This window comes from Fonticula alba (assembly GCF_000388065.1).
Source record: "Fonticula alba strain ATCC 38817 unplaced genomic scaffold supercont2.10, whole genome shotgun sequence".
Taxonomy (NCBI): domain Eukaryota; order Rotosphaerida; family Fonticulaceae; genus Fonticula; species Fonticula alba.
Genome location: NW_009242980.1, coordinates 20,950 through 46,528, shown reverse-complemented (window position 1 = coordinate 46,528; position 25,579 = coordinate 20,950). Strand labels below are relative to the sequence as shown.

General features: G+C 70.5%; 3 protein-coding genes and 9 non-coding genes across 12 annotated transcripts; 6 read left to right on the top strand and 6 right to left on the bottom strand.

Annotated features, from left to right (window-relative positions):
- Positions 1-436: 436 nt before the first annotated feature.
- H696_05319 (hypothetical protein) lies at positions 437-4,006 on the bottom strand (the record flags this gene model as incomplete). The annotated part of the gene is made up of 1 exon (XM_009499174.1): positions 437-4,006. One exon carries the CDS (start codon positions 4,004-4,006, stop codon positions 437-439), a length of 3,570 nt encoding a protein of 1,189 aa, XP_009497449.1.
- A 945-nt stretch (positions 4,007-4,951) lies between these two features.
- Positions 4,952-5,023, top strand: H696_05318. The gene has a single exon. It is a non-coding gene; the product is annotated as a tRNA-Asp (tRNA).
- Positions 5,024-5,098: 75 nt separating this feature from the next.
- Positions 5,099-5,172, top strand: H696_05317. The gene has a single exon. It is a non-coding gene; the product is annotated as a tRNA-Arg (tRNA).
- Positions 5,173-6,631: 1,459 nt separating this feature from the next.
- Positions 6,632-19,451, top strand: H696_05316 (hypothetical protein; the record flags this gene model as incomplete). Its single annotated transcript, XM_009499173.1, has 4 exons — positions 6,632-7,500; positions 7,780-13,684; positions 13,810-14,697; positions 14,895-19,451. The coding sequence occupies 4 exons, from the start codon at positions 6,632-6,634 to the stop codon at positions 19,449-19,451; spliced, it is 12,219 nt and encodes a 4,072-aa protein (XP_009497448.1).
- Positions 19,452-19,656: 205 nt separating this feature from the next.
- H696_05315 lies at positions 19,657-19,728 on the bottom strand. Its single transcript has one exon. It is a non-coding gene; the product is annotated as a tRNA-Gln (tRNA).
- Positions 19,729-20,403: 675 nt separating this feature from the next.
- On the top strand, positions 20,404-20,474 carry H696_05314. The gene has a single exon. It is a non-coding gene; the product is annotated as a tRNA-Gly (tRNA).
- A 483-nt stretch (positions 20,475-20,957) lies between these two features.
- H696_05313 lies at positions 20,958-21,029 on the bottom strand. Its single transcript has one exon. It is a non-coding gene; the product is annotated as a tRNA-Thr (tRNA).
- A 315-nt stretch (positions 21,030-21,344) lies between these two features.
- Positions 21,345-21,426, top strand: H696_05312. Its single transcript has one exon. It is a non-coding gene; the product is annotated as a tRNA-Ser (tRNA).
- A 199-nt stretch (positions 21,427-21,625) lies between these two features.
- On the bottom strand, positions 21,626-21,699 carry H696_05311. The gene has a single exon. It is a non-coding gene; the product is annotated as a tRNA-Ile (tRNA).
- Positions 21,700-22,875: 1,176 nt separating this feature from the next.
- On the top strand, positions 22,876-22,949 carry H696_05310. Its single transcript has one exon. It is a non-coding gene; the product is annotated as a tRNA-Arg (tRNA).
- Positions 22,950-23,001: 52 nt separating this feature from the next.
- H696_05309 lies at positions 23,002-23,074 on the bottom strand. Its single transcript has one exon. It is a non-coding gene; the product is annotated as a tRNA-Glu (tRNA).
- A 594-nt stretch (positions 23,075-23,668) lies between these two features.
- On the bottom strand, positions 23,669-25,433 carry H696_05308 (hypothetical protein; the record flags this gene model as incomplete). The annotated part of the gene is made up of 7 exons (XM_009499172.1): positions 23,669-23,883; positions 23,991-24,363; positions 24,464-24,572; positions 24,753-24,789; positions 24,833-24,967; positions 25,034-25,119; positions 25,243-25,433. The coding sequence occupies 7 exons, from the start codon at positions 25,431-25,433 to the stop codon at positions 23,669-23,671; spliced, it is 1,146 nt and encodes a 381-aa protein (XP_009497447.1).
- Between the last annotated feature and the right edge of the window lie 146 nt (positions 25,434-25,579).

Below are 25,579 nucleotides of genomic sequence, written 5' to 3'. Positions count from 1 at the left end.
CGCTGCCTGCGAGGCGCGGCCGCCCCACATGCCCGGAGCTGGCCTGTGCCCGGGTGGTTCCCACAGGCCGCTGCTGGTGCCTGTGCTCATATCGTGGATCTGCGTGGGCCCAGAGGCCGGCGCCGTCTGCGGGGCAGCCCCGCCCGCACGGCCCCGCCGAGATACCGTGCGGGTGTCAGTGGGGAAACGCCTCCCGCGGGCGCGCCTCCCGTTACCGCGCGACCCGGGGGATGGGTCAACCGAGAGCCCCTCTCAACCGGTACCAACCGGGAATGCCGAGCCAAGGGTGAAGGTGTGGGTATTGTATTCGGAAAGCCGCTGGAGGATGGTTCGAGCAGCGGGCTTCTCGGCTCACGGCGGATGCTTAAATAGTGTGGGATTCGGAATGCCCCTCGGGGGCACCGTGGGCAGCCCCGTCAGAGCACATGATGCCACGTTACACTCCCCAGGCGGGGAACGGATCCGGCGGATTCGAGGGTGCCGATGGAGAAGTGGCATCCGGGCGCGCCGCGGATGGGGGGGAAGAGTACGAGGTAGCGGCGGGTGGAGAGTAGAGTTTGATGTCGGAAAGGGGAATGTGGAGCGACTTGCGACCTTCGACCGGGGCAGCCAGTTTCACGGTGCTGGCGCCCACGCTCTCGACGAGTGTGGGAGGGGAAAATCTCGGGCCCAGGCCGAGCGGTTGGGCCTTGGGCGAGTGCCGCGGGAAGAGAGATACCAGGACATAGTCGCCGGGTTTGATGGGTGATTGTGGCGCAGGGGTTGCGAGTGAGGATGGGCGGCGAGCCGTCCGCTCGCTGACCAAGCGGTCGTAGGCGGTTTTGATGGCTTCCTCGTGGGGAATGTGGGGCCCAAGGATCGAGGGGATGGCGCTGAGGGAGGCGACCGCATGCGAGCCGAACACCAGCTCTCTCGGGGAGAAGCCCAGTGAATTGGGGCATGCATTGTGCGAGGAGGTTGCCTCTTCGAGGAGGCTGTTGAGGGTGGTGAGGTCTTTGCGAGAGTTGCTGAGAATGGCCAGTCTCTGCTTGAGGGATCTTACGGCGCGCTTTGCGGCGCCGTTGGAGTGGTCATGAGGGGGGCCGGAGTAGGTGGGGCTGATCTTGCGGCTGATGAGCTCGTCCTTCCAGCGGGCGCAGTTGAAGGGGCTTTCGTCGGCGGCGTTGACCGTGGCGATGGGAGGGTGACCGGGAGGCAAGGAGTGGAAGAAGGCACACAGGGCCATGGCTCCCGTCGTCGAGGCGGGCACCACGTGGGCCATCATGTACCTGGAGAAGGTGTCCACCATTACCAGCACCTTGTATTTGGTGGGATGGTGGGGCAGTCGGATGGAGCAGAAGTCGACGGCCAATGCTTCAAAGGGCCTCGTTGGGATGGCGGCTGGCCCGGAGGGGGCGGGGGCTAATGAGGAGCTCTTGGGCTTGAAGCGATGGCATAGGAGACAGCGCTGGGTGGCATTTCGGGCTGCCTTGTCGAATCCCGTGCCGGAGAAACCACGCATGAGGATGGCGGTCAGCGAGGCCGAGCCGGTGTGATTGATCTCCGGCAGTTCGTGTAGCAGAAGGGCGAGGGCCTGGACATGAGCCTGGGGGATCCAGATTCGGTTGTCTCGCAGGAGCAGGCCCTCTTTCGAGCGGCTGAATCCCTCGGCAAGGGCAAGGGGCTCCTCGTTTTGCCAGGCCTTGATGCGGTCAGTGAGGTCTTTGTCCGAGAGGATGCTGAAGCCAAGGCCCGATGCCAGGGTGGTGTTTCGCTCGGCATCGGCCTCGGAGCAGGCGCGGCGGAAGGGGGCCTCGTCCTTGGGCGGAAGCGAGAAGGGACCGGGGCGCGGGCGATCCGGAGGGGATGGCCGTCCCCGGGCCCTGGGGGCATTGCCAAAGAGGGGGGAGGTCGGAGGGGGGGCGTGGATGTTGCCTTCCGGCGAGGCGTGGCCGTCAGCAAGCGGGGGAGGACGGATGGGGTGGTGGGAGCCCGCGAAGGCTGTCATGCCGTCCCAGCTGACGATTTGGGCGCTGCGATGTATGGTGACCGTGACATCCGTGGTGTTGCTCGGAGCTGAAAGCGGAGGAATGAAGCCGGGGCCGAAGATGGAGGTGAAGTGGGAGGAGCGCAATGCGCGGAGGCTGGGTTGTTGATGAGCCGGGCAGTGGGGCGACATGGCAGCCCAGAATTCAGCGGGGTCAGGGGCAATCCCCAGTTCGGTGAGAGTCAGGGCAAGGGCCCTGATCCGGAGGGAGAACAGCATGTCCTCCCGGGTGATCCAGACTCTGCGGAGGAATTCGATGTAGGCCCAGAGAGTGTCGGTGTCGGGGGGACAAAGGAGGGGGATGAGACCGACGGGATCCATCGGGGGGACCAGTGACTGGATCCACTTGAGCCCGGAGAGCTCTTCGAAGGCGCTAAGCGACATCGGTGTGCTCATGAACACGACTATGGCCGCCCGAATGCGAACGGCCAGAGCGATCGACTTGTAGTGCTGCCCGAGGCGAGGCTCCCCGATGCAGATCGAGGGGGTGGCGCCCGGGCGCCCGGAGGACGGGGGGAAGCCGTTGGCGAAGATCCTCGACAGATGCTCTTCGTCCAGTTTGAATGGTATGACGGGAAGGACCCCTTCGGCCCACTTGGGCGTCCAGCATCGCCTGAGGGTGTCCATGTTGTGCCGGTGGAGTTCCGGGCTCCAGTGGGGTCGGTGGAAGGAGCCTTGGAAGATTGATGGAGAATACTGTGCGTAGTAGCTGGGATGGCTGGACTGAGGATCTTGTTGCTGGTGGTCGTGGGGGGTTGGGGGAGGGGAGAAAATCCAGTGGGGGGGGTGCTGTAGGTGGGAAGAGGTGGTGGGGGGGTGGGGGGGATATTGGAAGGGGGGTGGGAAGGGAGGGGGTGGGGCGGGCGGGCTTTGCACGATGAACGGGCCCGACGTCGGGGCTTGGGTGGATGTGGGAGGGCGAGAAGGAGGGCCCAGGGTGATCGGGGCCGATGATCGGGCGGGGGGGGCCGGTTGGTGGGCTTCGGCAGGGGCGGGCGGCTGGAGAGCGGGCGCTGTGCCGGTGGTGATATTGCCATTCGCCGGGGAGGATGCATCTTGCCTGTGGGGGATGGGGGCCGGAGCCGTGGTGGTTCTTGTCGACTGGGTCCGGGACTTGAGTCGATCTTGCGCAACGACGCCGGCGAGAGCCGCGATGAGGCCGGCGGAGTGTGTTGAGGAGGATGGCGGAGGATGGGGCGCTGGATTGGTGTAAAGAGCGTAGACATGCTCGAGGGTGTCTCGGTGGGCTTTCGAGAGGTGGGCCATTTGGGTTTTTAGGCCGGATAGGACCTTGTCCAGGGTGTGGGCCTGGGCCGCTGCAAGGCCGTTGATGAGTTCGGTGCTGAAGATGGGGATCTTGTCAAAGAAGTCTCCCCTTGACGCGGGAACCGCCGCGATGATGCTGTTGACTTCCACGGCTCGCGAGGCGGTGCGCTCCACTTCGCGTCTGAAGGCCTCGTCATGACGCAGGGCCAAGATGACGCTGGAGTTGGCTGAGTATTGGATCGCCTGTGGGTCATAGAAGGGGTAGATGATGTTTGCGCTGTGTGTCTGCCGGGAGAGCTCGTCCGGGGTGAAAAAGTGCCCCGTGAGGAGAGGACTGTCGCGGGCCTGGTTGGAGATGAGTTGTTCGCTGATGTTGCGATGCAGTCGAACCAGTGGGGTTGTTGCATAGGGGGGAAAGCGAGAGGCATTTTCGCTGAGAAGGAGTACGAAGATCAAGTGTGCGGGGGGGAAATCCTGCAGAGTGCCGACGAGCATGTGGAAGTGGGAGATGGCGCTCAGGCTGGGGAACTGGCCTGAGATGGCGAAGTCCAGCATGTCCCGGAACAGGGTGATTGCCAAGGCCAGGGCTCTGTTGCCTGGGCGGAAGGAGGTGAATGCGTGCCATTGGCCTAGCAGGGAGAAGCGCTCGGCCATGCGCGGGATGAGTGGGTCTGGGTGCAGGATCTGAGCGGATGGGGCGCCCTGGGCCGTCATGGTGACGGAGGTGAGGGTGGGTGTGCGTGCGGGGGGGGGGGGATTGGAGTCAGCGGATAATGAACCAAGATCTTCTCTCAGCCAGTCTATCAACCCGGGAGGCTGCGATTCGAAGGTGTATGTATTGTATTCGGAAATCCGCTTGACGATGGTTCAAGCAGCGGAGGTTTCTCACACGGTGGGGATGTTTAAAAAGTGAAATCCGGATTGCTCCTCGGGGCACCGTGGGCAGTTCGCTAAGAGCCTGGGTGCCAACTCTTCCAGCGGGCGCTTCTCGTCGCCGCGTGATCCGGCATGGGCCGATGGGGCCCGTGTATTCCGCGTGACCGGCATCGCAAATGAACCGGTTATGCCGAGTGAAAGATGAGGGGGTGATCTCAGAGACCTTGGGGCTGAGAGAGGCGGATTTGGTATATTAAAAGAAAGAATCCGCAGACTGAGGCGTAAAGTCTGGGGAATACACTGGAAGGATGAAGCTTATATACCCCCGAATCTTTAACTACATCATGTGATGTATGTTACAGCAAAGCTGCCTCGCGGCACCACCGGGAACGCCTCCGCCTCAATGCGGGTCTTTGGGATCCCGCTTCCCGGCTGCCCGCGCGCGGCTCGGCATGGGGCTGGGCCAGCTGTCGGTGCACTGCGCAGACCGGCCTGGCGCTTCGCCGGGGAAGGCGGTCCCCGGAGGGGGGGCGCTGTGTCCCCGCCCGGCCCGTGGGATGACCCTTTTGCTGGCCTGGGCCTCCTGGCGGCTGTCCGGCCGGGCCCCGTTCTGCGCGGCACGGCCGTGTGCGGTCGCTGGTGCCGTCTCTGCTGGCACCCCCCTCGCGGCGGGCAGAGCGTGCTGGGGGGCGCCGGTGGCGGGGACATTGGCGGCTCGGGGGGGGCGTCGGGGCAAGGCGCTCGATTCAAGAGGGACACCCGTGGGGTGGGTATCCATCGGAGTCCCGATTAGTATAGTGGTGAGAATCCCCGCCTGTCACGCGGGAGGCCCGGGTTCAATTCCCGGATCGGGAGCATTCTTTTTCGTCGCTCGGGGGCGAGAAAATCCGCGCAACAAAAGCCCCCCGAGCAGGGTACCCCTGCAGAAATGGCCGCGTAGCTCAATTGGATAGAGCACCTGACTACGGATCAGGAGGTTGTGTGTTCGAGCCGCATCGTGGTCACACATTTGTTTTTTTTTGCCGTTTCTCCCTGGGGTGGTGCGTTCGTCGTCGGACAGGCAGGCCCAGCGGGGGGGGGGGGCCGGGGCACGCCCGAGCGGGAAGGTGGGAACATCGGGGTGCGAGCGCGCGCTCCCTCCCGGGCCAGGGGTACGAGGAGGGGGCGATGTACGCCGGGTTCGGCGGCGAGTGTGTGTGTGGCTGTTTTATGATCCCATCAATATTAATGTTGGTGGCTGGCCGAGGCGGCTCTTCCGGTCGGTCCACGCACAGGGGCAGGGACCTCGCCATTGGGGAGCATGCGCGTGCCGGGTGCGGGAGCATCTTCCCCCCCCCCGTTGGTGCTCTGTTTTCCCGAGGTGGAGCGGCGTCCAACTGCCGACGCATCGGCCCGCATCTGCGCGCCCGTGCGGGGGTGTGCGCCGGCTCCGGCGCGGGGGGCGGGGACACGGTCGCCACCCTTCGGCGGGGGTCGGGGCGGCTCATGAGTGTCGGGGGGGGGGGGGGGGGGGCCCTGTCTCCGCCCCCGGCGTCCTGCTCTGGCTAGGGCGGGCTGGTGTGCGCCTTCCCCCTGTGGCGCGGCCGGCGCTTTCGCCACGGTGCGCGTGTTATTGCGCGGCCCCGGGGGAAATCCGATGCAAGGGTGACGCAACGGGCGCCGGCTGGGGGGTGGGCCCGGGGATTCGGCGTCTGGGCCCCCTCCCCCGTCCGGTCAGATGAGGGGATGTGTGGGAGTCATTTCCCTCCGGCGCTCTGGGGCTGGCGATGTGCTTGTGTGTGTGTGTGTGTGTGTGTGTGTGTGTGTGTGTGTGTGCGTGTGTGCGTGTGTGCGTGTGTGCGTGTGTGCTTGTGTGTTTGCGTACTTGTGGGCGTGTGTGTCCGCGCACAGAGCCCGCCCGTGTACACAGCCCGCCCGTGTTTAGGTTTGCCAGTGTGTGTGTGTGTGTGTGTTTGCACACGTCCGGCTGCCTGTGTGGCTGCCCGTGTGAATTGGGCGTGGGTGCGGCCATCGACACGCGCCGGCCGCCGCCCGGGCAGGGCCCCTCCCGAGCGGGGAGGCGGCGGGCGACACCCCGGCCGCGGGATCCGGCCCCGTCTTCGGCGCCCGACCGGCGAGGCCCCTGCCCCGGGGGTGTTCGCTTCGGCGGTGGCGGCCTTTTTGCCGGACGAGCCCGGGCCCACGCCCGAGCAGGCGGCCGCCAAGTTTCCCTCCACCCTACTTCCTTCCCTTCCTGCTTCTTCCCTTGTCTCTGGGTGTACCCCCGCCTTTGCCTCGCTCTTCCCCTCCCTCCCTCCTTGTCAGCGCTGCTTGGGCTGTCCCTCCTTCCGGGCCGCATCCCCTCCCGCCCCCCCCTAAGTGCACCCCCGATCGCGTGAGCTTCCGAGAGCAAGAGCAGCACCACCGAGCCGAGACACTCGCCCTCCCGTTTGGCCTGTCTCCCCTTTGCTGGCAACCACAAGCATGTCCTTCTCGTCTTCCTCCTCGGCTCATGGCACCCGGCAGCCGACCGCCGGCCGGAGCTCGCTCCTGTCGTCGTCGTCGACCACCGGCCACGCGTCCACGGTCAACCGGCTGCTGAGCCCGTCGTCGACCGGGGCCAATGTCAGCCCCCTGACGTCGTCGCTGCTGTCGGGCTCCACTCAGGGTGGCCCTGCGCCGGGCGGCTCTTCGCTGCTGTCCGGGTCCTCGCTGCTGTCCGGGTCCTCGCTGCTGTCCGGGTCTTCGCTGCTGTCCGGGTCTTCGCTGCTGTCCGGGTCCTCGCTGCTGTCCTCCAGCCGGGCCAGCCCGTCGGTCCTGTCGTCGTCATCGTCGATCATCGGCGACCGGCCCGGTGGCGCGGCGGCATCGCCGAGCGTGCTGAGCCCGCGGCCGGCGGCCACCGTGGGTGTGCCCGCGCGGCCGGGCGTCACCCCGACCATGCCGGCGTCGGGCCCCGCCGCCGGTGCCCCGGTGCTGGCGCACCAGCAGCCTGGCCAGCAGCGCACCTCGCCCCCGGACGCCGGGGACGATCTGCTGCTCCAGCTGGAGCAGGCCCAGGAGCCGGTCACCCGTGAGGGCTGCTTTGCTCCGGCCGAGCTGCTGCCCGTGGGCGGGCTGTTTGCCGAGCGCCCGCTCTCGGCCGGCGAGCAGGCCCTCCTGCGGACGGCCGGCGACGCGTCGCCCTTCTCCGGGGCCGGGGGTGTCGGGCCGAAGGCGGCCCCGGGCGTCGGGGCGGTTCCCCCGTCCTCCTCCTCGCTGGCCATGGACAAGCTCAAGTACGACTTCATCCTGTCGGCCTCGAGCAGTCTCTTCATGAACCCGAACTACTACAGCAAGGCGGATTCCTCGCGGTGCGTGCTTCCGGCTGCCTGTTTCCCGTGGAAGTGTGGGTTCCCACCCGTCTGACCTGTGTTCGCGTTGCTCGTCTGCTCTCTGGCCCCCTTCGCTGTGCCTGTGGCGTGGCTGCATCCACATGCAAATATGTATGCATGCATATATGTATACGTATATGTATGCGTTCATATGTGCATACATGCCCACACATGCCCACACATCCACATGCCCACACATCCACACACACACACACACACACACACACATCCACACACACATCCACACACACCTGCTAGCCTCGAGCTCCTGCGCCTGGCACGCACCGTGGCCGAGGCCGGCGACCCGGAGTTCGTCCTGCGCCTGGCCCTGTACGTGCGCCTGGAGCTCTTCGTCCGGTCCACGGCCAACTACCTGCTGGCGGTGGCGGCCTCCATCCCGGCCTGCTGCCCGTACCTGCTGAAGTACCTGCCTGCGACGGTCCTCCTGCCGACGGATTGGCTGCAGGTGGCCGAGCTGTACCGGGCCTTGCGGTTCTACGAACTCCACACCATGGAGGACCTGGCGCGCGTGACCCTGCCGATGGCCCTGCGCCGGGCCCTGGTGGCGGCCTTCCCCCGGTTCACGGCCTACCAATTGGCCAAGTACGACCGCCGGGCGCCGGAGTCCGGGCGGCTGATGAAGCGCGCCCGGTCGCGGCTGGAGGCCACGGCCGAGACCGGCGAGACCGACGACCAGGAGGACGCGCGGGTGCTGGCGCGCCCGGGCCGCGCGGCCTTCAGCTTCACGCTGCAGTTCCTCATCAAGCTGCTGCACATCGCCGACCCGCCGCTGCATGTGATGAGCCTGCTGGGGGCCCGGTACCCGGGGACCTTCCAGGAGTTTGTGGCGGCCCGGCTGCCGGGGACCTTCGACTCGGCGCAGGCGGGCCAGCGCATGCGCCTGCCGGTGCCGGTCACCTGGCAGACGCAGCTCTCCCGCCGGGGGAACAATGCGGCCGCCTGGCGGGAGCTGATCATCACGCGGAACTTGCCGTTCACCGCGCTGCTGCGCAACCTCAAGACCATCATCCAGAAGACCTACCCGCCGGGCTGGCGCCCGGGCGCCCCGCCGGGCATCAGCCAGCACATCCACGAGCGGGTGATGCAGCGCATTGCCTCGCCGATGTCCGTGCAGTCCGGGCGCCTGCTGCCCTGGGACTACCTGACCACGTACTTCCAATTGCGCGACCTGCAGCTGGAAGCCCTGGCCATGGGGGAGGAGGCCGGGGCCGGGGCCGGGGCCGGGGCCGCCGAGCCGAAGCCCGCCGAGCCGAAGCCCGCCGAGCAGGCCATCGCCCGCCTGGCCGAGCGGTACCTGGCCAGCCTGTCCTGTGCCATCAGCCTGTCGCTGCGGTTGAATATCCCCCCGCTGGCGGGGAATGTGCTGCTGTTCCTGTCGCTGTCGCTGCCGGAGCGCGTGCTGACCAAGGCCGTGGAGCATGAGCGCGGGTTCCAGCATGCGGTGCTCCGGCACCCGGGGCTCAGCTCGCTGATGCTCTTTGCCACGACGCTGCTGCTGTCCTCGCAGGGGGTGGACCTGGTGCTGGCCCTGCCGATGGGCGGCCCGGCGGCCGGGGGCACCTACCAGCCGGTGGTCATGGGCCCGGCCGCGCGGGGGGCCTCCTTCCTGGACCACTTTGGGGCCCTGTGCGAGCAGGTGGCCCGGTGCTACCGGGACCGGGCCGCCGGGGCCGACTCGCTGCCGGGCATCCTGCAGCCGTACATCACCCACCGGCGGGCCCTGTCGCATGTCATTTACATGGACTTGACGCTGGGGAACTTGGACCTGATCGCCTCGCTGCATGCCTTTGCCGCGGACTACCGGCGGATGGTGCAGGAGGCCGGGTCGCGCGAGCGCCTGGTCATGTCCTACATTTCGATCACGTCGCGGGGGCTGGCGGCGCCGGCGCCGGCCGGGCCGGATGGCGGCCCGGCCGAAAGCAGTGCCCTGCGCATGCTCGGGGCGCTGGCCGGCCCCGGCGGCCGGCCGTCCCTGCCGGTGACGGTCACCCACCCGGATGACATCTACCTGTCGGGGGCGAGTGCGCAAATTTTGCGGCACATCGCCGGGCACACGGAGTCCGAGCTGCAGCTGGCCCTGGTGGACAACATCGACACGATTCGCGGGCTGCGGCGTGTGCGTGGTCCCGGGCGCCGGGGCCCGGGGGCCGGGCGCTCCCGTTGGGGGCCGGCCCTGCGCTCGGCCCTGGCGACCGGCGGCCCGCGGTATGGGGCCCGCGCGGAGGTGGTCACCTCGCGCCAGGTGAACAGCGCGGCCTATGCCCTGGGCCGGATGTCGGTGGACCCGGAGCGCAAGCGCGGGCTGCAGCCACTGGCGGCCGATGGCCGGCCGAGGCACAAGCTGCGCCTGGTGGCTCCGGGCCCGGGCCGCGGGCAGCCGGGCTCGCCGGCGGCCGACCCCGGCCCGGGCCATGCGCAGGTCATCCCGATCGCCGAGTCGGAACGGGAGGACCCGCTGGTCGAGGCCGACACCAGTGCCCTGTCCTTCGATCGGCGCACCATCCCGGGCCCGAGCGGCTCGGGCATGGTGTCCGGGGCCGGGCCGGCCTGGCGCACGGTTCGCATCTTCGTGTCGTCCACCTTCGCGGACATGGCCGTCGAGCGGGAGATCATCTCGCGGGCCGTGATGCCGGAGCTGCGGGAGCGCCTGCGCCGGCACCGGATCGAGCTGGTGGATGTGGACCTGCGGTGGGGCGTGCCGCCGGTGTTGCAGTCGGCCGCGGCCACGGCCACCTGCCTGGCCACGGTGGACGCCTGCCGGCCGTACTTTGTCGGTGTGCTGGGCGACCGGCTGGGGCACATCCCCGGGGGCCGGGCGGTGGCCCGGTGCGCGGAGGAGCTGGCGGCCGGGTTCGACCCGAGCGTCGACCCGGCGGCCATGGCCCGGCTGGCCGGCTGGCTGCGTGGCAATGACCCGGCCGCGGCGGAGCTGATGTCGGTGACGGAATTGGAGTGCGAGTATGCGGTGGGCTTGCGGCTGGGCGGGGTGCCGGAGCCGGCGCGCGCGGTGTTTGCCCTGCGGTCGGCCGTGCCGCAGCCGGTGCTGGACCAGCTGCCGGCGGCCGTGCGCGGGGCCTTCCAGCCGGGGGCCTGCTCCATGAGCGAGGTGGCGGCGGCGGCGGCGGCGGCGATTGCCACGACCGCGGCGGCCGGCGGCGGCGGGTTCGACGCGGCCAGCCGCGTGGCGCACTTGCGCTCGGCGGTGGCGCAGGCCGCGGCCGCGGCCCCGGACCGCGTGACCGCCTTCGAGTACAACTTCTCCGATGTGTGGGCCTACTCGGCCAAGACCGGGCAGATGGCGGCCTCGGCGGCGGCGCTGTTCGGGCACTTCCGCCGGGCGCTGGTCGACCGGCTGTGGGAGCTCCTGCGCACGGACCCGGCCCTGGCCGGGCACTTTGACGCGGCCCCGGCCGAGGAGCTGCCGCTGCTGCAGGCGGTGGACGCGCTGGCCGGGGGGGGCGCCATGGAGGCCGCCGCCTCCGAGGGGGCCCTTCACCGGGGGCTCCTGTCGCTGAATGCCCTGGCCGAGGGCGGGCTGTTTGTCAGCCGGCCGGATGCGCATGCCCGGCTGGGGGCCTTTGTGCACTTCCATTCGGCGGCCGAGCAGTCGCAGCCGGTGGCATCCGGCCCTGCGGTGGCTGGCGCGCCGCTGATGCCGCCGATGAATCCCCTCCTGCTGACCGGGCCCTCGGGCAGTGGCAAGACGGCCCTCCTGTCGCACTTGCTGCTGGCCGGGCACCGGGAGGGGTCGCTGCTGCTGGCGGATGAGGACCCCTCGACCGGGGGCCCGGAGCATGGGCCGGCCGACGCCGCGGACCGGCCCTTCGTGTGGACGCACTTTTGCGGGGCCTCCCTGCAGGCGGCCGAGCCGCATCTGATCCTCCGGCGCCTGTCGCAATCGCTGGTCCGGGCCTTCCCGCAGTTCCTGCACGCGGAGGACCTCCGGCAGGTGGCCCTCACCGACACCTATAGCACCCTCGGGGAGAGCGTGCACCTGGTGTCGCGGCAGGTGGAGACCGTGGCCCAGTCCCGGCGGCTGGTCCTGGTGCTGGACGGCCTGGACCATGTGTTCGATGTGCCGGAGGTCGCGGCGCCGGGCGAGGGCGAGGGCGATGCGGGGCCCTCGGCCTCGGCGTCGTCGCCGCCGCCGCCGCCGTCCGGCGGGCTGTCCACCGATTGGCTCCGGTGGGTGGTGGCCCTGAATACGGATCGCGTGCGGGTGGTGATCACCTGCACGGCGCCGGGCCCGGTGCTGAGCCCGTCCATTGTGGGCGGCGCGCCGGCGGCCGCGATCGTGACCGGGCTCGGTGCGGTGGCCGATCGCGGGCGCATGGCCGGCGCCGGGCAGGCGGCCTTCGCCTTCCATGCGCAGGGCCCGGGCCCGGGGGCCGGACCGGGGCAAAGCCCGACGGGTCCGCCGCTCGGCCGGGCGCTGGCGTCCATTTCCCACTGGCATCCGGTCTTCTCGCAGCGGCACTTGGAGACCAGCCGGTCGCTGGTCCTCGGCGGGGCCGGGGGCGCGGCCTCGGCCGGGCCTGCCGGCGGCAACCCCAGCGCCTCGATGTCCGCGTCGCAGGTGAGCCAGATGATCGGCGAGCTGCAGCGGGCCACCGACCTGACCAGTGTCCTGCTGGCCGGGGCGGTGCTCTTCGTCGGGGAGCTGGCGCCGGCCGAGCGGGCGGACTTCGTGGCCCGGCGCTTGGGGCGCTTCTACAAGCGCCTGGGGCCGGGCGATGCCGGGGCCGAGCCGTCGGACCTGGACCTGCTGGTGGCCAAGCCCGGTGCCGGGTCGCCGCTGTTCCTGGCGCTGGCGTGCGATGAGCTCCTCCAGCGGGGGTCCTTCTCGTTTTTGGATGCGGCCGGCGGGGCCGGGCCGGGTGCCCTGGTGGCGGCCCGGCGGGCGGGCATCGCCCAGGCGGACCTGCCCGGGCGCCTGACGGCCGTGGTCCGGTCCATGCCGGAGGCCGGCCTGTGGCAGCTGGTGGATTGGGCCCTGCGCCGGGCCGAGGCCAGCATGCGCGACTCGCTGGCCGGGCTGGCCGGGCCCTCGGACGGGGCGGCCGCCGGGTCGCTGGGCGAGCAGCTGCTCGGGCTGGCGATCAGCCTGCTGTGCGTGTCCCCCGGGGGGGTGTACGAGTCGGAGATGCTGGCCCTGCTGGGCGGGGCCTTCCCGGGGCTGTGCCAGCGCGCGGGGGCGCTGCTGCTGCCGGTGCCGGCGGGTGCCGGCGTCGGCGTCGGCGGCGTCGGCGGCGCCAGCGCCACCGGCCGGCTGCCGTACGCCGTGTGGTCGATGCTGTCGTCGACCCTGCGCGGGCTGTTTGTGCGGGTGGTCGATGGGCCGGACCCGCTGTTCCAGCTGTCCTTCGCGCCGGTCACCGTGGTGCATGTGCTGGCGCAGCGGTACATGCCGCGGGAGCGCCAGCGCCGCGCGGCCCACCGGCTGCTGGGCGGGCACTTCCTCCGGCGGGCCTTGGCCACGGTGGATGCCTTCGATGTGCCGGGGGCGGCGCTGGATGCGCGGGCCTTGCGCCTGGCGCTGCCGCATCTGACCGCGGCCGGGGCCCATGCCGGGGCCTGGCGCCTGCTCGGGGATGCCGGGTTCTTTGCATGTGCCACCGTGGCCCGGCTGCTGCCCTTCCTGCTGGTGCAGTATGCGGCCGGGGTCCGGCGGGTGGAGGCCGGGCTCGGGCCCGGGCAGCCGACTTCCTATGCGGCCCGGCTGCCGGTGCTGTATGGGGCGGTGGTGCGGCCCTTTGTGCCGGCTCTGCTGGCCGAACCGGGGCTGGTGTTCCAGCTGTGTCTGTCGAATTTGCCGCGGTCGGCCTGGTCCGCGGGCTTTGGCCGGCTGATTGGCCGGCTGCGCGCTGGCCGGGCGTGGTTCGCGCCGCGCGCCCTGGCGGAGGCCGACCGGGCGGCCCCGGCGGCGGCCCGCGGCGGCCGGCCGCTGGTTCTGTCCTCGAGCCCGGCGTCGGTGACGTGCTCGGCGGTCTGGCCGCCGGCCACCGGGGATCCGCAGTTCCCGGTGGCGCTCGCCTCGGCGCCGGGGCATGATGCGGGGGCTCCCTCGTCGGCGGCGGCGCAGCTGCTGGCCGCGAGCGCGGCCCCGGGCGCCGCGCGCATCAGCATCCTCTGCTACAGCGATGTACGTGCCTGGCGCCGGGTCCGGGCGCCTGCGTGTGTGTGTGGGATGTCCTTCTTTTTTTTTTTTCCCTGGCCTTGTTGTACTGACTGCTCCCCACCTCGCGCGATGGCCACCGCCGGGCGCAGCTCTCCATCGAGATCCTCTGCCTGGAGACCGGGCTGACGCTGTCGCGCTTCCGGCTGATGGGGTCCGGCACGCTGGCCCCCTCGGCGGTGTGCGTCCTGCCGCTGGGGGCCTTCCGGTCGCTGGTGGTGGCCTCCAGCCTGGCCAACTCGTCGATGGCGGCGGCGGCGGCGGCCGGCGGCGCCTCCAAGCTCGGGTCCCTGGCATCGCTGACCTCGTCGGCCATGCAGGCGGCCATGGGCCGGCACTTTGAGGGTGTCGTCCTGGCCGTCGGCACCAAGGACGGCTCGGTGTCGCTGGTGTATGCGCCGGTGCCGGAGCACGTGCTGTCCGGGCCCCGGGGCGGCGGGGAGGCCCTGCACCGGGGCGGTGTTCTCCGACGCGGGTCCGGGCCCGGCGGCTCCCTGTCCGGGGCCCACTCGGCCGGCAGCCCGAGCAACACCTTCGACTGCCGGCTGCTGAGCGCCTTCCAGGCCCACTCGCTGGCGGTCAGCGGGCTGCTGCTGCATGCGGATGGCCCGACTGGGGATGGGCCCGGTGCGGGGCTCCTGACGGCCGGCCTCGATGGGCGGCTGTTCCATTGGCCCCTGGCGGACCTGTGTGCCGGGGCCTTGCAGCATTTGTCGCGGTCGCTGCTTGGGGGCCGGGCCGACGGGGCGCGCGGCGATGATGATGACGCCGGGGCGGCGGCCGGCGGCGGGGACGACGCCCCGACGGCCGCGGCCGCCGCCACGGTGTGGACCCCCTCCGGGCCGCCGCCACGGTCGCTGCTCCAGGTGGCCGACAACAACCTCCCGCCGCCGGTGAGCTGCATGGTCCCGCTGCGGCGGTCGCCCGGGGCCCTGGTCGGCACCTGGGGCTCGCTGCACTTCCTGGACCTGCGCACGATGGTACGCCCTTTTTGCTGCCTTCGCTTCCTGCTTGGCTCGCCTTCTCTGCTCAGCTCGCTTTGTCTGCTCAGCTCGCTTTGTCTGCTCAGCTCGCTTTGTCTGCTCAGCTCGCCCTCTCTGCTCAGCTCGCTTGTTCGATCGCTCCCTGCTGACCACTTCCCCCATCGTGCCTGTGCTGGCCCGACACCCGTGCGCAGACTTCCACCTGGTCCGTGAGCTTCCGCAAGGCGGTCCTCTCGGTGGCCCTGCACCCGTCGGAGTTGTACTTCCTGGCGGTGCATGCGGATGGCAGCGTGTCGCTGTTTTCCCGGCTGCCCGGGGCCCCTCGCTGGTCGTTCCTGTCGCGGGACTTCGAGAAGACCGTGTACCGGGCCTTGTGCTTCAGCTCGACCGTGCCGCTGAGCCCGATTGCCGGGGCGCGGTTCTGCGCCTGGGGCAGCCTGGCCTTTGCCCTGCGTGACGGGTCGCTTCTCCGCGTGCCCGGGCTGAGCACCATGGCCGGGGTGTCGCTGCGGGGTGCGCCGGCGCCGACCGGCGGCCGGCGGGCATCCCTCGGGTCCGGCCGGATGGTGTACAGCCGCGGCGGCGGGGCCGTGATGCCGGGCGGCGTGTCTGGCGGCAGCACGGATCCCGGGGTCTTCCGGGACTTTGCGGCGCCGTCGTTGCCGATCCCCGGGCCCCTGGGCACGGTGGAGTTCGCCACGTCGCTCAAGTCCCCGGCGACGGTGCTCTTGCGACTGGATGTCGAGCAGCCCGGCGACAGTGGCGGCTTCTCCTCCTCCTCCTCCTCCTCCTCCTCCTCCTCGAGGCCGGTGCTGGTGGCCGGCACCCGGGCCGGGACGCTCTACCTTGTCCGGGCCACCGAGGAGGGCGGCTGGCACAGCAGTCGCCTGAGCCATGAGAGCCCGCTCGGGGAAACGGCCAACATCTTCATGAACCAGATGGCGGCCAATGAGCTGGAGCCGGGGCAGGCGCCGCGTGACGCGGCCAGCGCGGCGTCCGGCGTGACGGACCCGATGACCGGCGGGTCGGTGGCGCCCCTGCGCGGGGCCGTGGTCGGGCTGCATGCGCTGACGCCCGGGGCCGCCGGGCAGCTGATGCAGCCCAACGCGCGCCGGGCCAAGGACCCGGAGCCGGTGCCGACGCTGCACTTCTTCCTGGCGGTCCTGGCCAATGGCCTGCTGGAGGTGTGGGCCGTGGACTCGGGCCAGGGGCTGGGGTTCTGCGCGGTTCGGCGCTTTGTCAGCATCCCCGGCAAGACGCATGCCAGCCGGGAGGCCGTGGCCTCGGCCTTCATCGAGACCGGGCTGGAGGTGGTGGCCTCGGCCGGGGCCGGCACCATGGCCTCGGCCGTGGGGGACCCGAATGTCCCGGTGCTGGCGCTGGTCCTGAGCGATGGGTCGGCCGCGGTGTTTGGCCATGCGCCGCGGCCGGCGGTGTCGCGCTCCTGCAAGTGCATTGACCAGTTGCACTTTTACAGCCCGGTGGCGCCGGCCGGGCCGGAGCTCCAGGTGGACTTCGTGCCGGAGCATGGGCGCTACATGGCGGTGGCCCTGTGCCCGGTGCGGCGGGTCCTGGCGCTGGGGACCACCGGCGGGGTGTGCACCCTGCTGCCGGTGGACCGGGGCCTGAAGGCGACGCGGCACAATTTCGCCTCCTGGGTCCGGCATGTGCCGGTGTCGGATTCGTCGCTGGCCGGGGTGGCCCTGCTGGCGGCCGGGCCGGGCGCCCGGCCCGGGCGCCCGGCCGACGCGGCCCTGGTCACGGTGGACATGGCCGGGAGCCTGTACGACGGGTCGCATGAGCGAACCCTGTCGCTGGGTGCCCTGGCCGAGGCGCATCTGCCGGTCGGCATGGGGACGGCCGGCGCCGGTGGCGGCCGGTCCGGCGGCACAGCCGCCGGTGCCGGGCCGCTGGGCCAGTGCCTGGCGTCGCGTAGCGATGGCGATGCGCCGGTGCTGCATCTGGCCGTGGGCCACCGGCTGGTGGCCCACGGGTCGGCGGTGCAGGTCCTGTCGTCGGAGCTGTCGCCGCTGACGATGCTGCCGGCGCCGGGCGGGGCGGCGGCCGGGCGCGTGTGTGCCCTGGCCGATGCGCTGGGCACCGCCGAGGGCAGCCTCATGCCCGGGGGCCTGGTGTTCGTCGGGACCGAGGGCGATGGCGCCCTGCGGGTGTGGCGGCCATTTGCCATGCCGTCGTTGGAAATGGCGCAGGCGGCGGTGGCGCGCCAGGCGGGCGGATCGTCGTCGTCGGCCGTGCCGCTGAAGGCCCGGCTGCACACGGGGCCGATTGTGGCGATCCACTCGCCGACCGGGGCCCTGGGGGCCTTCCTGACCACGGGCGTCGATGGGCGGTCGGTGTTTTGGGGCCCGGTGCCGAATGGCCCGGCCACGGCGGCGGCCGCGGCGGCGGGCGGCCTGCCGCCGGTCGAGACGGCGGCCCTTCTCGGGCCATCGGCCGAGGCCCCCCGGGCCGGGGCCAGCCCGAAGTCGCTGCCCGGGTCGAGCGCGGCCCTTGGCCACTCGGTGCTGTGCTCGGCCACGGTGGCGCACCGGGCGCGTGCGATGCCTGTCATGGCCTGCCGGCAGTCGGGCTGCTGGCAGGCGAGCCCGTATCACCACCTGCCAGCTGGCGGGTTCCTGGTGGAGGAGCATGCCACGGTGTCGGCCTTCGCGGATCCCTACCTGCCGGTGGACCGGTGCCTGGGCGGGGTGGTCCGGTGGACGGTGCGCGATGCCGGGACCGGGGCCGTGCTGGCCCGGCGCCTCCGGCGGGTTGGCCAGCCAGCGGACCTGGACACGGCCAAGCTCTTCTCGTTCCGGGCGCTGGCCGGCGAGGAGCTGTTGCCGGCCCTGTCGGGGGCGGTGACCGCGCCGGCGCCGGAGGGCGGCCTGGGCCCGGTGCAGGCGATGGTCGCCCTGCCGGGGCAGTCCTTCGCCTCGGCCGGGTGCCCCGCCTGCCAGCCGTCGTACAGCCTGGTGTTGACCTCGCACGCGAGCCGTCACCTGGCCCTGTGGGCCCTGGTGCACGGGTCGCCCGGGGACCTGGAGACCGAGGAGTCGGACCCGGGCACCGGCGACGGGCCGCGGTGGGTCCTGCTGCAGATGCTGGAGCATGGCGATGCCATGGTGACGGCCCTGTGCCCGGTGGACCTGCCGGTGGCCATGGGCGGCGGCCTGCCGGTGGCGCTGGCCTGCTCGGGCAGCCGCCTGCACCTGGTGTACCTGGACTCGACGCACACCCGGGCCCTGGATGTGCTGGGATCGCGCGAGACGCGGGCCATCGAGCGGGCCAACCAGCACCGGCTGTGGCTGCAGTCGAGCCGGCCGCTGGGCGATGGCGGGTCGGCCGATGGGCCGCCGGGCGGCTCGCTGGGGGCCGCCCTGCCGGCCAGCACGCGGTATGGCCAGCGGCCGGTCCGCGCGGCGGCCCTGCTGGCCCATGCCGGCGGGGTGGGCCTTGTCTATGCGGCGGTGGTCTTTTCCTCGGGGTCGGCGGTGCTGTTTGCGATGCGGCCGGCGGCCGAGGTGCCGGGCGCCTGGGCCCCGGCGGCCGAGGCGGCCGACAAGCACTTCGGGCTCTGGGTGCAGGAGGTGGCCCTGCTGGACCGGTGCCTGGTGCCGGGGGATGTCCGCCGGTATGGGTTCTCGGCGCAGGTGCACTCGGTGGCCCTGACGCTGGGGGACCACCGGCCGGACTCGGTGTCGGCGCTGATGCCGCCGAGTGTGGTGCTCGGCACGGCGGCCGGGCGGGTGGCCCTTTTGCGGCCGTCGGCCCGGCTGCCGCCGCTGCTGCTGGGCCCTGGGCTGGGTGGCCGGCTGCATGAGCAGCTGACCGGGCGGCTGACCCCCGGTCGCCCGGTGTACCAGCTGGCGGCCGTGTGGCGGCCGCACGATGGCGCGGCCCTGGTCCAAGGGGTGGCTGTCATTCGGCCGGAGGCGCTGCTGGCGGCCGGGCGCGTGGTGCCCGGGTCGGTGGCCGACACGCCGCTCGGCCCGGGCGCGGCGGCCTCCAGCGCGGCGGCCTCGTCGGCGGTGGCCCGCATCGCCGGGCAGCTGGCCCCGCCGTTGGAGCCGGCGGCCGGGGTGGTGGCCTTCCTGGCCGAGACCGCCGCGGCCGACGGTGGCAATGGCACCTGGTCGGCGGACGAGCATCGGGACCTGTCGCGCGAGGCCGGGCGCCGGTGCTGGGAGAAGGCCGTCTTCCTGGGCGGGGTGTCGCTGTCCGAGCACTACACCCAGCTGCCGGCGGCGGCGGCGGCGGCGGGTCCCCCCTCGGTGGGGGGCGTGCCGTCCCCCGCGAGCAGCACCAACAGCCAGCACTCGCTGTACCTGGGCCGGCTGAGCGAAGCCAACATCCCGCGGGGGTTCCTGCCGCCGGTGCTGGGGTCGGCCCTGCTGGTGACCGCCGGGTCCGATGGGTTTGTGCGGGTGTCGCGGGTGGTTGATCCGCTGCACGCGGCGGCGGCGGCGGCGGCCACCGACGATCCCCTGGGCCTGATGCCGCGGCTGGAGCCGGTGGGCATGTTTGCCAGCTCGCGCCTGGCCCCGGTGGTCCACCTGTCGGTGGACCAGGTGACCCTGCTGAGCTCGAACCTCGGCGCGGCGGCGGCGGCGGCGGCGGCGGAAGCTGGCGATGCCGCCCTGCTGCCGGCCCCGGGGTCGGTGCTGCTGAACCTGACCGCCTCGGATTCGCTGGGGGCCGTGCGCATGCTGGACTGCATCGCCGCCCCGCCGAAGCATGTGGCGGCCTGAGGAGGCGAGTGTCCGCGCGATCTGCCAATACAGCTTTTGATTGACTGCCTGTGGGTTGTGTTGATGCAGGTGTGATGTGGTCCGGGTTGGGGCGGGGGAGGGGGACAAGGGACAGAGAAACACGGAGAAAGAGGGAGAGAGAAATAAAAGAGATAGGGGCACGGGGGAGGAAGGTCAGGGGGTGATGCAAAATATTTAAAAGAGAAGGTCGAGCCGAGAATCGAACTCGGATTGACAGATTCAGAGTCTGCCGTGATAACCATTACACCACTCAACCGTCTTGTTCTAGGGCCACGAAAGAATGGCGGAAATTCTCTCCTCTCTGCCCAGTGACCGCCCTGGGCACAGGGCGGCAGCCCGGGGGGCGTGGCGTGGCTCGGGGGCGTGGCGTATGACCGGGGCCGGTGTCGGCGGAGAGGCGCGACCCGGTGCTCGGCAGGGGGGGGGAGGAATCGATCGCCGATGGCCTAAGCGGGACGACGGCGTGCCCGCTTGGGGCGTGGGGATAGTCCTGTTGGCGGCAGATGTACGCCGAACAGGGCAGGGCAGCTGGCCTGCGGTGGCCCCACGCGTGGCGGTGCAGGTCGAGCGCCCGGCCGAACGTATTCACAGGGCCGGGGCTGCAGAGCAGCTGCGGCGGAGAGGGTGACCCTCGGGAACGTCCCCAGGCCGTGGGATGACAGCCACCGCCTGCGAGTGGGTCCAGGCCGGGACGCATGTATCGAGGAGATCCCACTGGGCGGTGGTCGGCGGAGGGGACCGGCGACTGGGGCGCGACAACTTCCGCGGTGGAGACAGCGGCCGGGCGGGGGAGGGCCGCATGGAGAGGGAGCTGCACCGCGCCGGCCGCGGGCCAGGCTGCGGAGGGGGCTCAACTGGACCCGGAGCCGGGAGACGGCGCCAGAAACAGGCCACATGGCTTTTTGTGTCCTCCTGGAGGGACCCCCTCCAGGCGTCGATGGTTTAGTGGTAGAATTGCCGCCTGCCACGCGGTAGACCCGGGTTCGATTCCCGGTCGACGCAGTCTCTCCTTTTTGCCCTCCGCCCTGACGAGGCAGGAGAGTGGCAACTTCCGCCGCCGGGGGGGGGGGAGGAGGACCGGGCGAGGGGCGGGCGGCCCGCCGTCGGAAGGAGGAGGGGGCTGCGGTCCATGAGGGAGAGAGGGGTGCGCCTGTCTCCGGCCGACGAGGCGCTTCAAACCGGAGCGACAGAGGAGCACGAGAGAGAGGCACGCACGCGCGCAGAGCACCGTCCGGGGTTCTTGACTGGCACGCCGGAGTGCGGGTCCGCGCGGCCGGCAGGAGGGGGGCGCACCAGGAGACACGGGACACCGGCCGCGCCCCGTCGCATGTTTGGGGGCCCTTCTGATTGTTTGATTGTCTTTGCGCCGCCGGCCTGCCAGACCAGGCCCGCTTGGTTGGGCCGGCAGAAGGGGGCGCGCGAGGGGGCCACGAAGCGCGTGAGCCGAGAGAGGAAAAGGAAATGCTCGCCGCGGGCCAAAAGAAATGCTCATTGGGTGGATCGAACACCCGACCTCCAGTTTACTAGACTGGCGCTCTACCACTGAGCTAAACGAGCAGCGGTGTTGAAGGGGGCAGCTCGGGAGCCATTTGTTGGGTACGACTGAGGCGGGTGGGGGGCGGCCGTGCATCGCCCCCGGCTCCGGGGGTAATGGGGGAAGAAAATCAGCCCCCCCGGAAGGGTGGATGATGAGGCTGGCGGGGCGGGCACGGCCTGGCCTCGCGACACGGAGGCACCAGCCGCGGGGCGGCTCGATGGGGGCCGGCGCCAGGCTCCGCGGTAAATCCCCCTTGGCCGGGCGACCGAGCACCAGACACATGGGCAGGCCAGGTGCAAACAAACATGTACCACCCGTGGCCCGTTCATCCTCATATCACCGTGTCCGAGTGGTTAAGGAGTCCGATTAGAAATCGGATGGGCTCTGCCCGCGTAGGTTCAAATCCTGCCGGTGATGCATCTTCCTTTTGTTTGTTTTTGCCGGCGAAATGTCGCCCTCCCGCGCGCCCGCAGGGCCATCCAAAATAATGTGCCCGGGAGAGGGGCACGCCTCCAGCCAGCGGACCCGGCCACCGGCGTATTGTGCCCCTCTGCCTGCTCGCGGCTGGCAGCCGGGGGGGGAAAACAATGCCGCGCGTCGGTGCGGCAAAAGGAAGTGGCCCCAGCCAGGATCGAACTGACGACCTTCGCGTTATTAGCACGACGCTCTAACCAACTGAGCTATGGGGCCTCCGGTTAGACTGTATGGGAGGCGCCGGACTTTTATAGGTTGCCCGCCGAGAGCAACCGCGCCTGGCACGCCGCCTGGTGTGTGCCCCGCTTGCCTGCTCGCCGGTGCTCTGCTCGATCTGGGCGGCGGCCTCTCGGCGGAGATTCGCCCAGGCCCGCGCCTGGCTGGCGCATTTGGCGCACTTGGGCCGCCCTCTCCACCGATGTGCACAAAAGTGTGTCCACATCTCCTGGCATCGTGCCAAGGGGCGAAAGTCGTCCATGCCCGGCGCAGGACCCTGCCTCGTCTCGTCCGGCTGGGAAGGGGGCCACCACCTGAGGGATGCCTGTCCCGGAGCGTGGCCCGGGCCACGGCCCTTGCCTGGACGCCGACATGCCTCCCCCGTGGGCGCTTTCATATGGTGCCGTGGCGCCTCGAGTGCTTGGCTCGGCGAGATGGCGTGCCAGGGTCGAGAAGGGCCTCGCCGTGGCCGCTGGCCCCTGCGGAGCAAGACCGCCCCCGCCGACGAGCGGGGCAACCACGACGCCGGGCCATGCATGCGGGCCGCCGGGCGATCCAGCCGGCAGGGGAACGTGTCCGCTGGCTCGGGCGGGCCGGCTGTCCCTCAGCAGGGGCCCCCGGCAGGATGTGCCATCGCCCGGGGGGCCGGTATGCCTGCGCGAAGGCCCCGCCCCGGGGCCGGCTTGAGCCAGGCTGACGTCTGTGCTTCACGAATGAAACCGCGGTGCGGGCTTGCTGTCAGGCGCCACGGCGAGGGGAGCCGGCCCGGGTGGGGCCCTCCTGGGGCGGCGTGTTTGCGGAGACCGGGCCCCCATGCTCGGGGGCGCAGACCTGCACCAGGGGCTCCGGTGCGCCGAGGCGACCCGCCGTGCTGCGTCCCCCGGCCCCGGGCCCGGCGCCCGAGCCGGTGGCGGGTCTCTCGGGAGGACAGCGGCCTCGGCGTCACCCACGAGCAGGGCACATACGCCGCCGGCGGATCGCGCCGGGATGCCTGCCCGGTGGGGACGTGAGTGTGGGGGCTTCTTCGGCCCGGGCAGCAGCGGGGACATGGGTGGGGATGCGTGCCGGGGGGGGGGGGGGGGGGGGGGGTCGGCCGGTCGGCGCGGGCCCGGCCACCCGGCGACATCGGCACAAAGCGCACAGCGAGATGTAGCCTCGCGGAGGGCCGACATGCATGGCCGTGTAGCTCAATTGGATAGAGCACCTGACTACGGATCAGGAGGTTGTGTGTTCGAGCCGCATCATGGTCAGCTTCCATTTTGCTCGCTCGGCGATCAAAAGGACGGCCCCGGTCCAAAAGAATTCCCATACCGGGACTCGAACCCGGGTCTCGTGGGTGAGAGCCACGTATCCTAACCACCTAGACTATATGGGAGAAGATGAAGGGCTTCCGCTGGGTGGCCAATATGTGTAACCTTTGCCGCCCAAATCCCAGAATTGGTCACGGGTTGTCACGTGACCACATCTGAGAAGTCGGATCCCCGGCTCTCCTCTCCTCTTGGGGAGAGCCGCGCCTCCGTGTACAGACCTTCGCCCCGCCCTGCCGCCTCCTCCCTCGGCGCCAGGGAAGAGGGGCAAGGTGCTCCTTCTCCCATGTGCCTAACCCCTATATAAGGGACGGCATCCGCGCCCTCTTTCCCATGTACGACTACCCTAGAAAGGATAGTCATTGCCTCCTTGGCCTGGCTTTCTCCCCCCCAAGCCAGTAGTCTCTGATGTAAATACTTTTTGACTGGAGTTCAGACGTGATGTCTTCCGACCCTAGAAAGGATAGTCATTGCCTCCTTGGCCTGGCTTTCTCCCCCCCAAGCCAGTAGTCTCTGATGTAAATACTTTTGCTTCCCCCAACAAGACCGCGCGCGCTTTATTGTCATCGCTTGCCTTCTTGTACCTCTCGAGACGAAATGCTTTCTTCCGAGGCGTGATCTCCATATCGGAGAACAAGCCTCGGTGAATCAGTCCGAGCGTTTCAATATGACACCCCGCTGTGGTCTCCGCCACCGGCAACCCGACGGCCGAGAAACAGACGCCCGAACGAGCACGCCACGGCCGCCGGATGCCGGTGGTTGGCGCCCAGCGGGCGAGGATGCCCGGGAAATGGCCCACGCTCGGTGCCGAGCACGCACTCGCGCCGCCTGTGCGTCGGGTCACATTCCCGTGCGGATCGAGTGGCCGACACGCCGGCTGTGGCCCCCTCGCGAGAGGCGAGGCCCTATCCCACCAGGCACCGGGCATGCGGGCCCTGTCGCAGGGAGCGGGTGCCGGCATGTCGGTGACATGTCTTCGCGCACGAAGGCGGGCCGAAAGAAGCGGCGCATCGGCCGGCCCTCGGGCCGCCGAGCCGGACGCCCGGAGTCCAGCGGGTCCCCGGCAGGCCAGCACCAGGGCCCGCGAGAGACCCGCATGCCGCGGGACATGGGGACACCACTGGGCATGCCCGGTGCCGGCCTGCCGGGGATCCGCTGTACTCCGGGCGGTCGGGTGCATGACCGAGTGCCAAGTCCCCCGGGCATGTGTCACGGCGAGAGCGGGAATGGCAACGGTGATGGCGCTCCAGGCGCCGTGGAGTGGGCGGATCGCCGGTCCCGGTCCGAATTCGAGGTCCAGCGGCGGCGGGGGAGGGGGTGCCGCGTGCTTCGGGGCCACACGACGCCCGAGGGACGTCTCTCCAGGGAGAGGGCCCGGCCTGCCCGGTCGGCCGGGGCTTTGGCGAATCTGCGACCACCGCCAGCAAGGGCGTGCCCCTGTGCAGGCACAAGCGAACCAGGCTCCGGTCAATCGGCAGTCGCATCCCGATCCATGCTCGGAGCTCTTCATGCCGGGGCCACCCGGCGATGGGGCCGTGCCTGGCCTCGGCGGCGGACCACTGCACACTGCAGGCGCGAGGGGGACCCTGAGTTCGAGGGACTGAGTCATCCTCTGTGTTCCCAGTGCAGGAGCCGCCGCCGGCCTCTCAGCGAGGACGAACCGAGGGGGCGCCATGTGCCACGGGGCGCGGCGCTGGCCTCCAAGATGGGGCGGAGCCCCGGGCCTGGCCGGGCGCCACGGCACACGGGGCAGTCTCCGCGCGGAAGTCGATGTCCACGGTGCCTGGCCGGGCCTCGGGCCGTCGCTGCCTCGGGTTTCATCGCACGAGCGTCCGGGCACTCCTGGCCGTGCATCGCCGCCGGGGTGCTCGTCGAAATGTCGGCCCCGCACGGCCCGGGCCGGTGGCTCCGGTTGGGCCGTCGATCGGCGGCCACCAGGCTCCAAGGGCCGAGGACCACACCTGACGAGGGGAGGGGCCTCTCCTGCCCGGGCGTCCTCGGTGCGAGTGGCCCGGCTTCCGGCCTACGATCCTCCGGCTTCCCGGCCGAGGGCATTTGCCCAAAATGCGAGCACCGCGCAGTGGGCACCGGCAAGCACCCGATGCCCAACACACTAGGAGCAAGAGATATGCTCCAGGGACCGGCCATGCGGCATGCAACATTCGGAATGAGGCCGGCCCGGCCGCTGCTCGGGAAGGGGCGCCCCGGGTCGCAAGGGCAGGCAACAGGCAGGCACCTCCTGGCGGTCTGTGAGACAGCGGCGCGAGGCCACAAGCGGGGATCGCTCGACGTGGGGGCCCCGGCGCCGGCGGCCCCTGTCACCGAGCGCATGACGGCCTGAGACCGGGAACGGCGGACTTGGCCCCGAGTCCGACCCAAGGTGTAACTGAATGCGGGGCCTATAAGCGGGGACCAGTTAAGGGTCATGTTTTGGGCGGCCCGCGTGCCGGCCTGCCGAGGATAGTGTCTCAGTGGCGATCGTCCGTAGAGTTGGCATCGTGCACTTATCGCTCTTTTCCTGAACGTTGGCACTATGCGCTCGTCTAGAACTGCGTCTCTTACCCGGAATGATG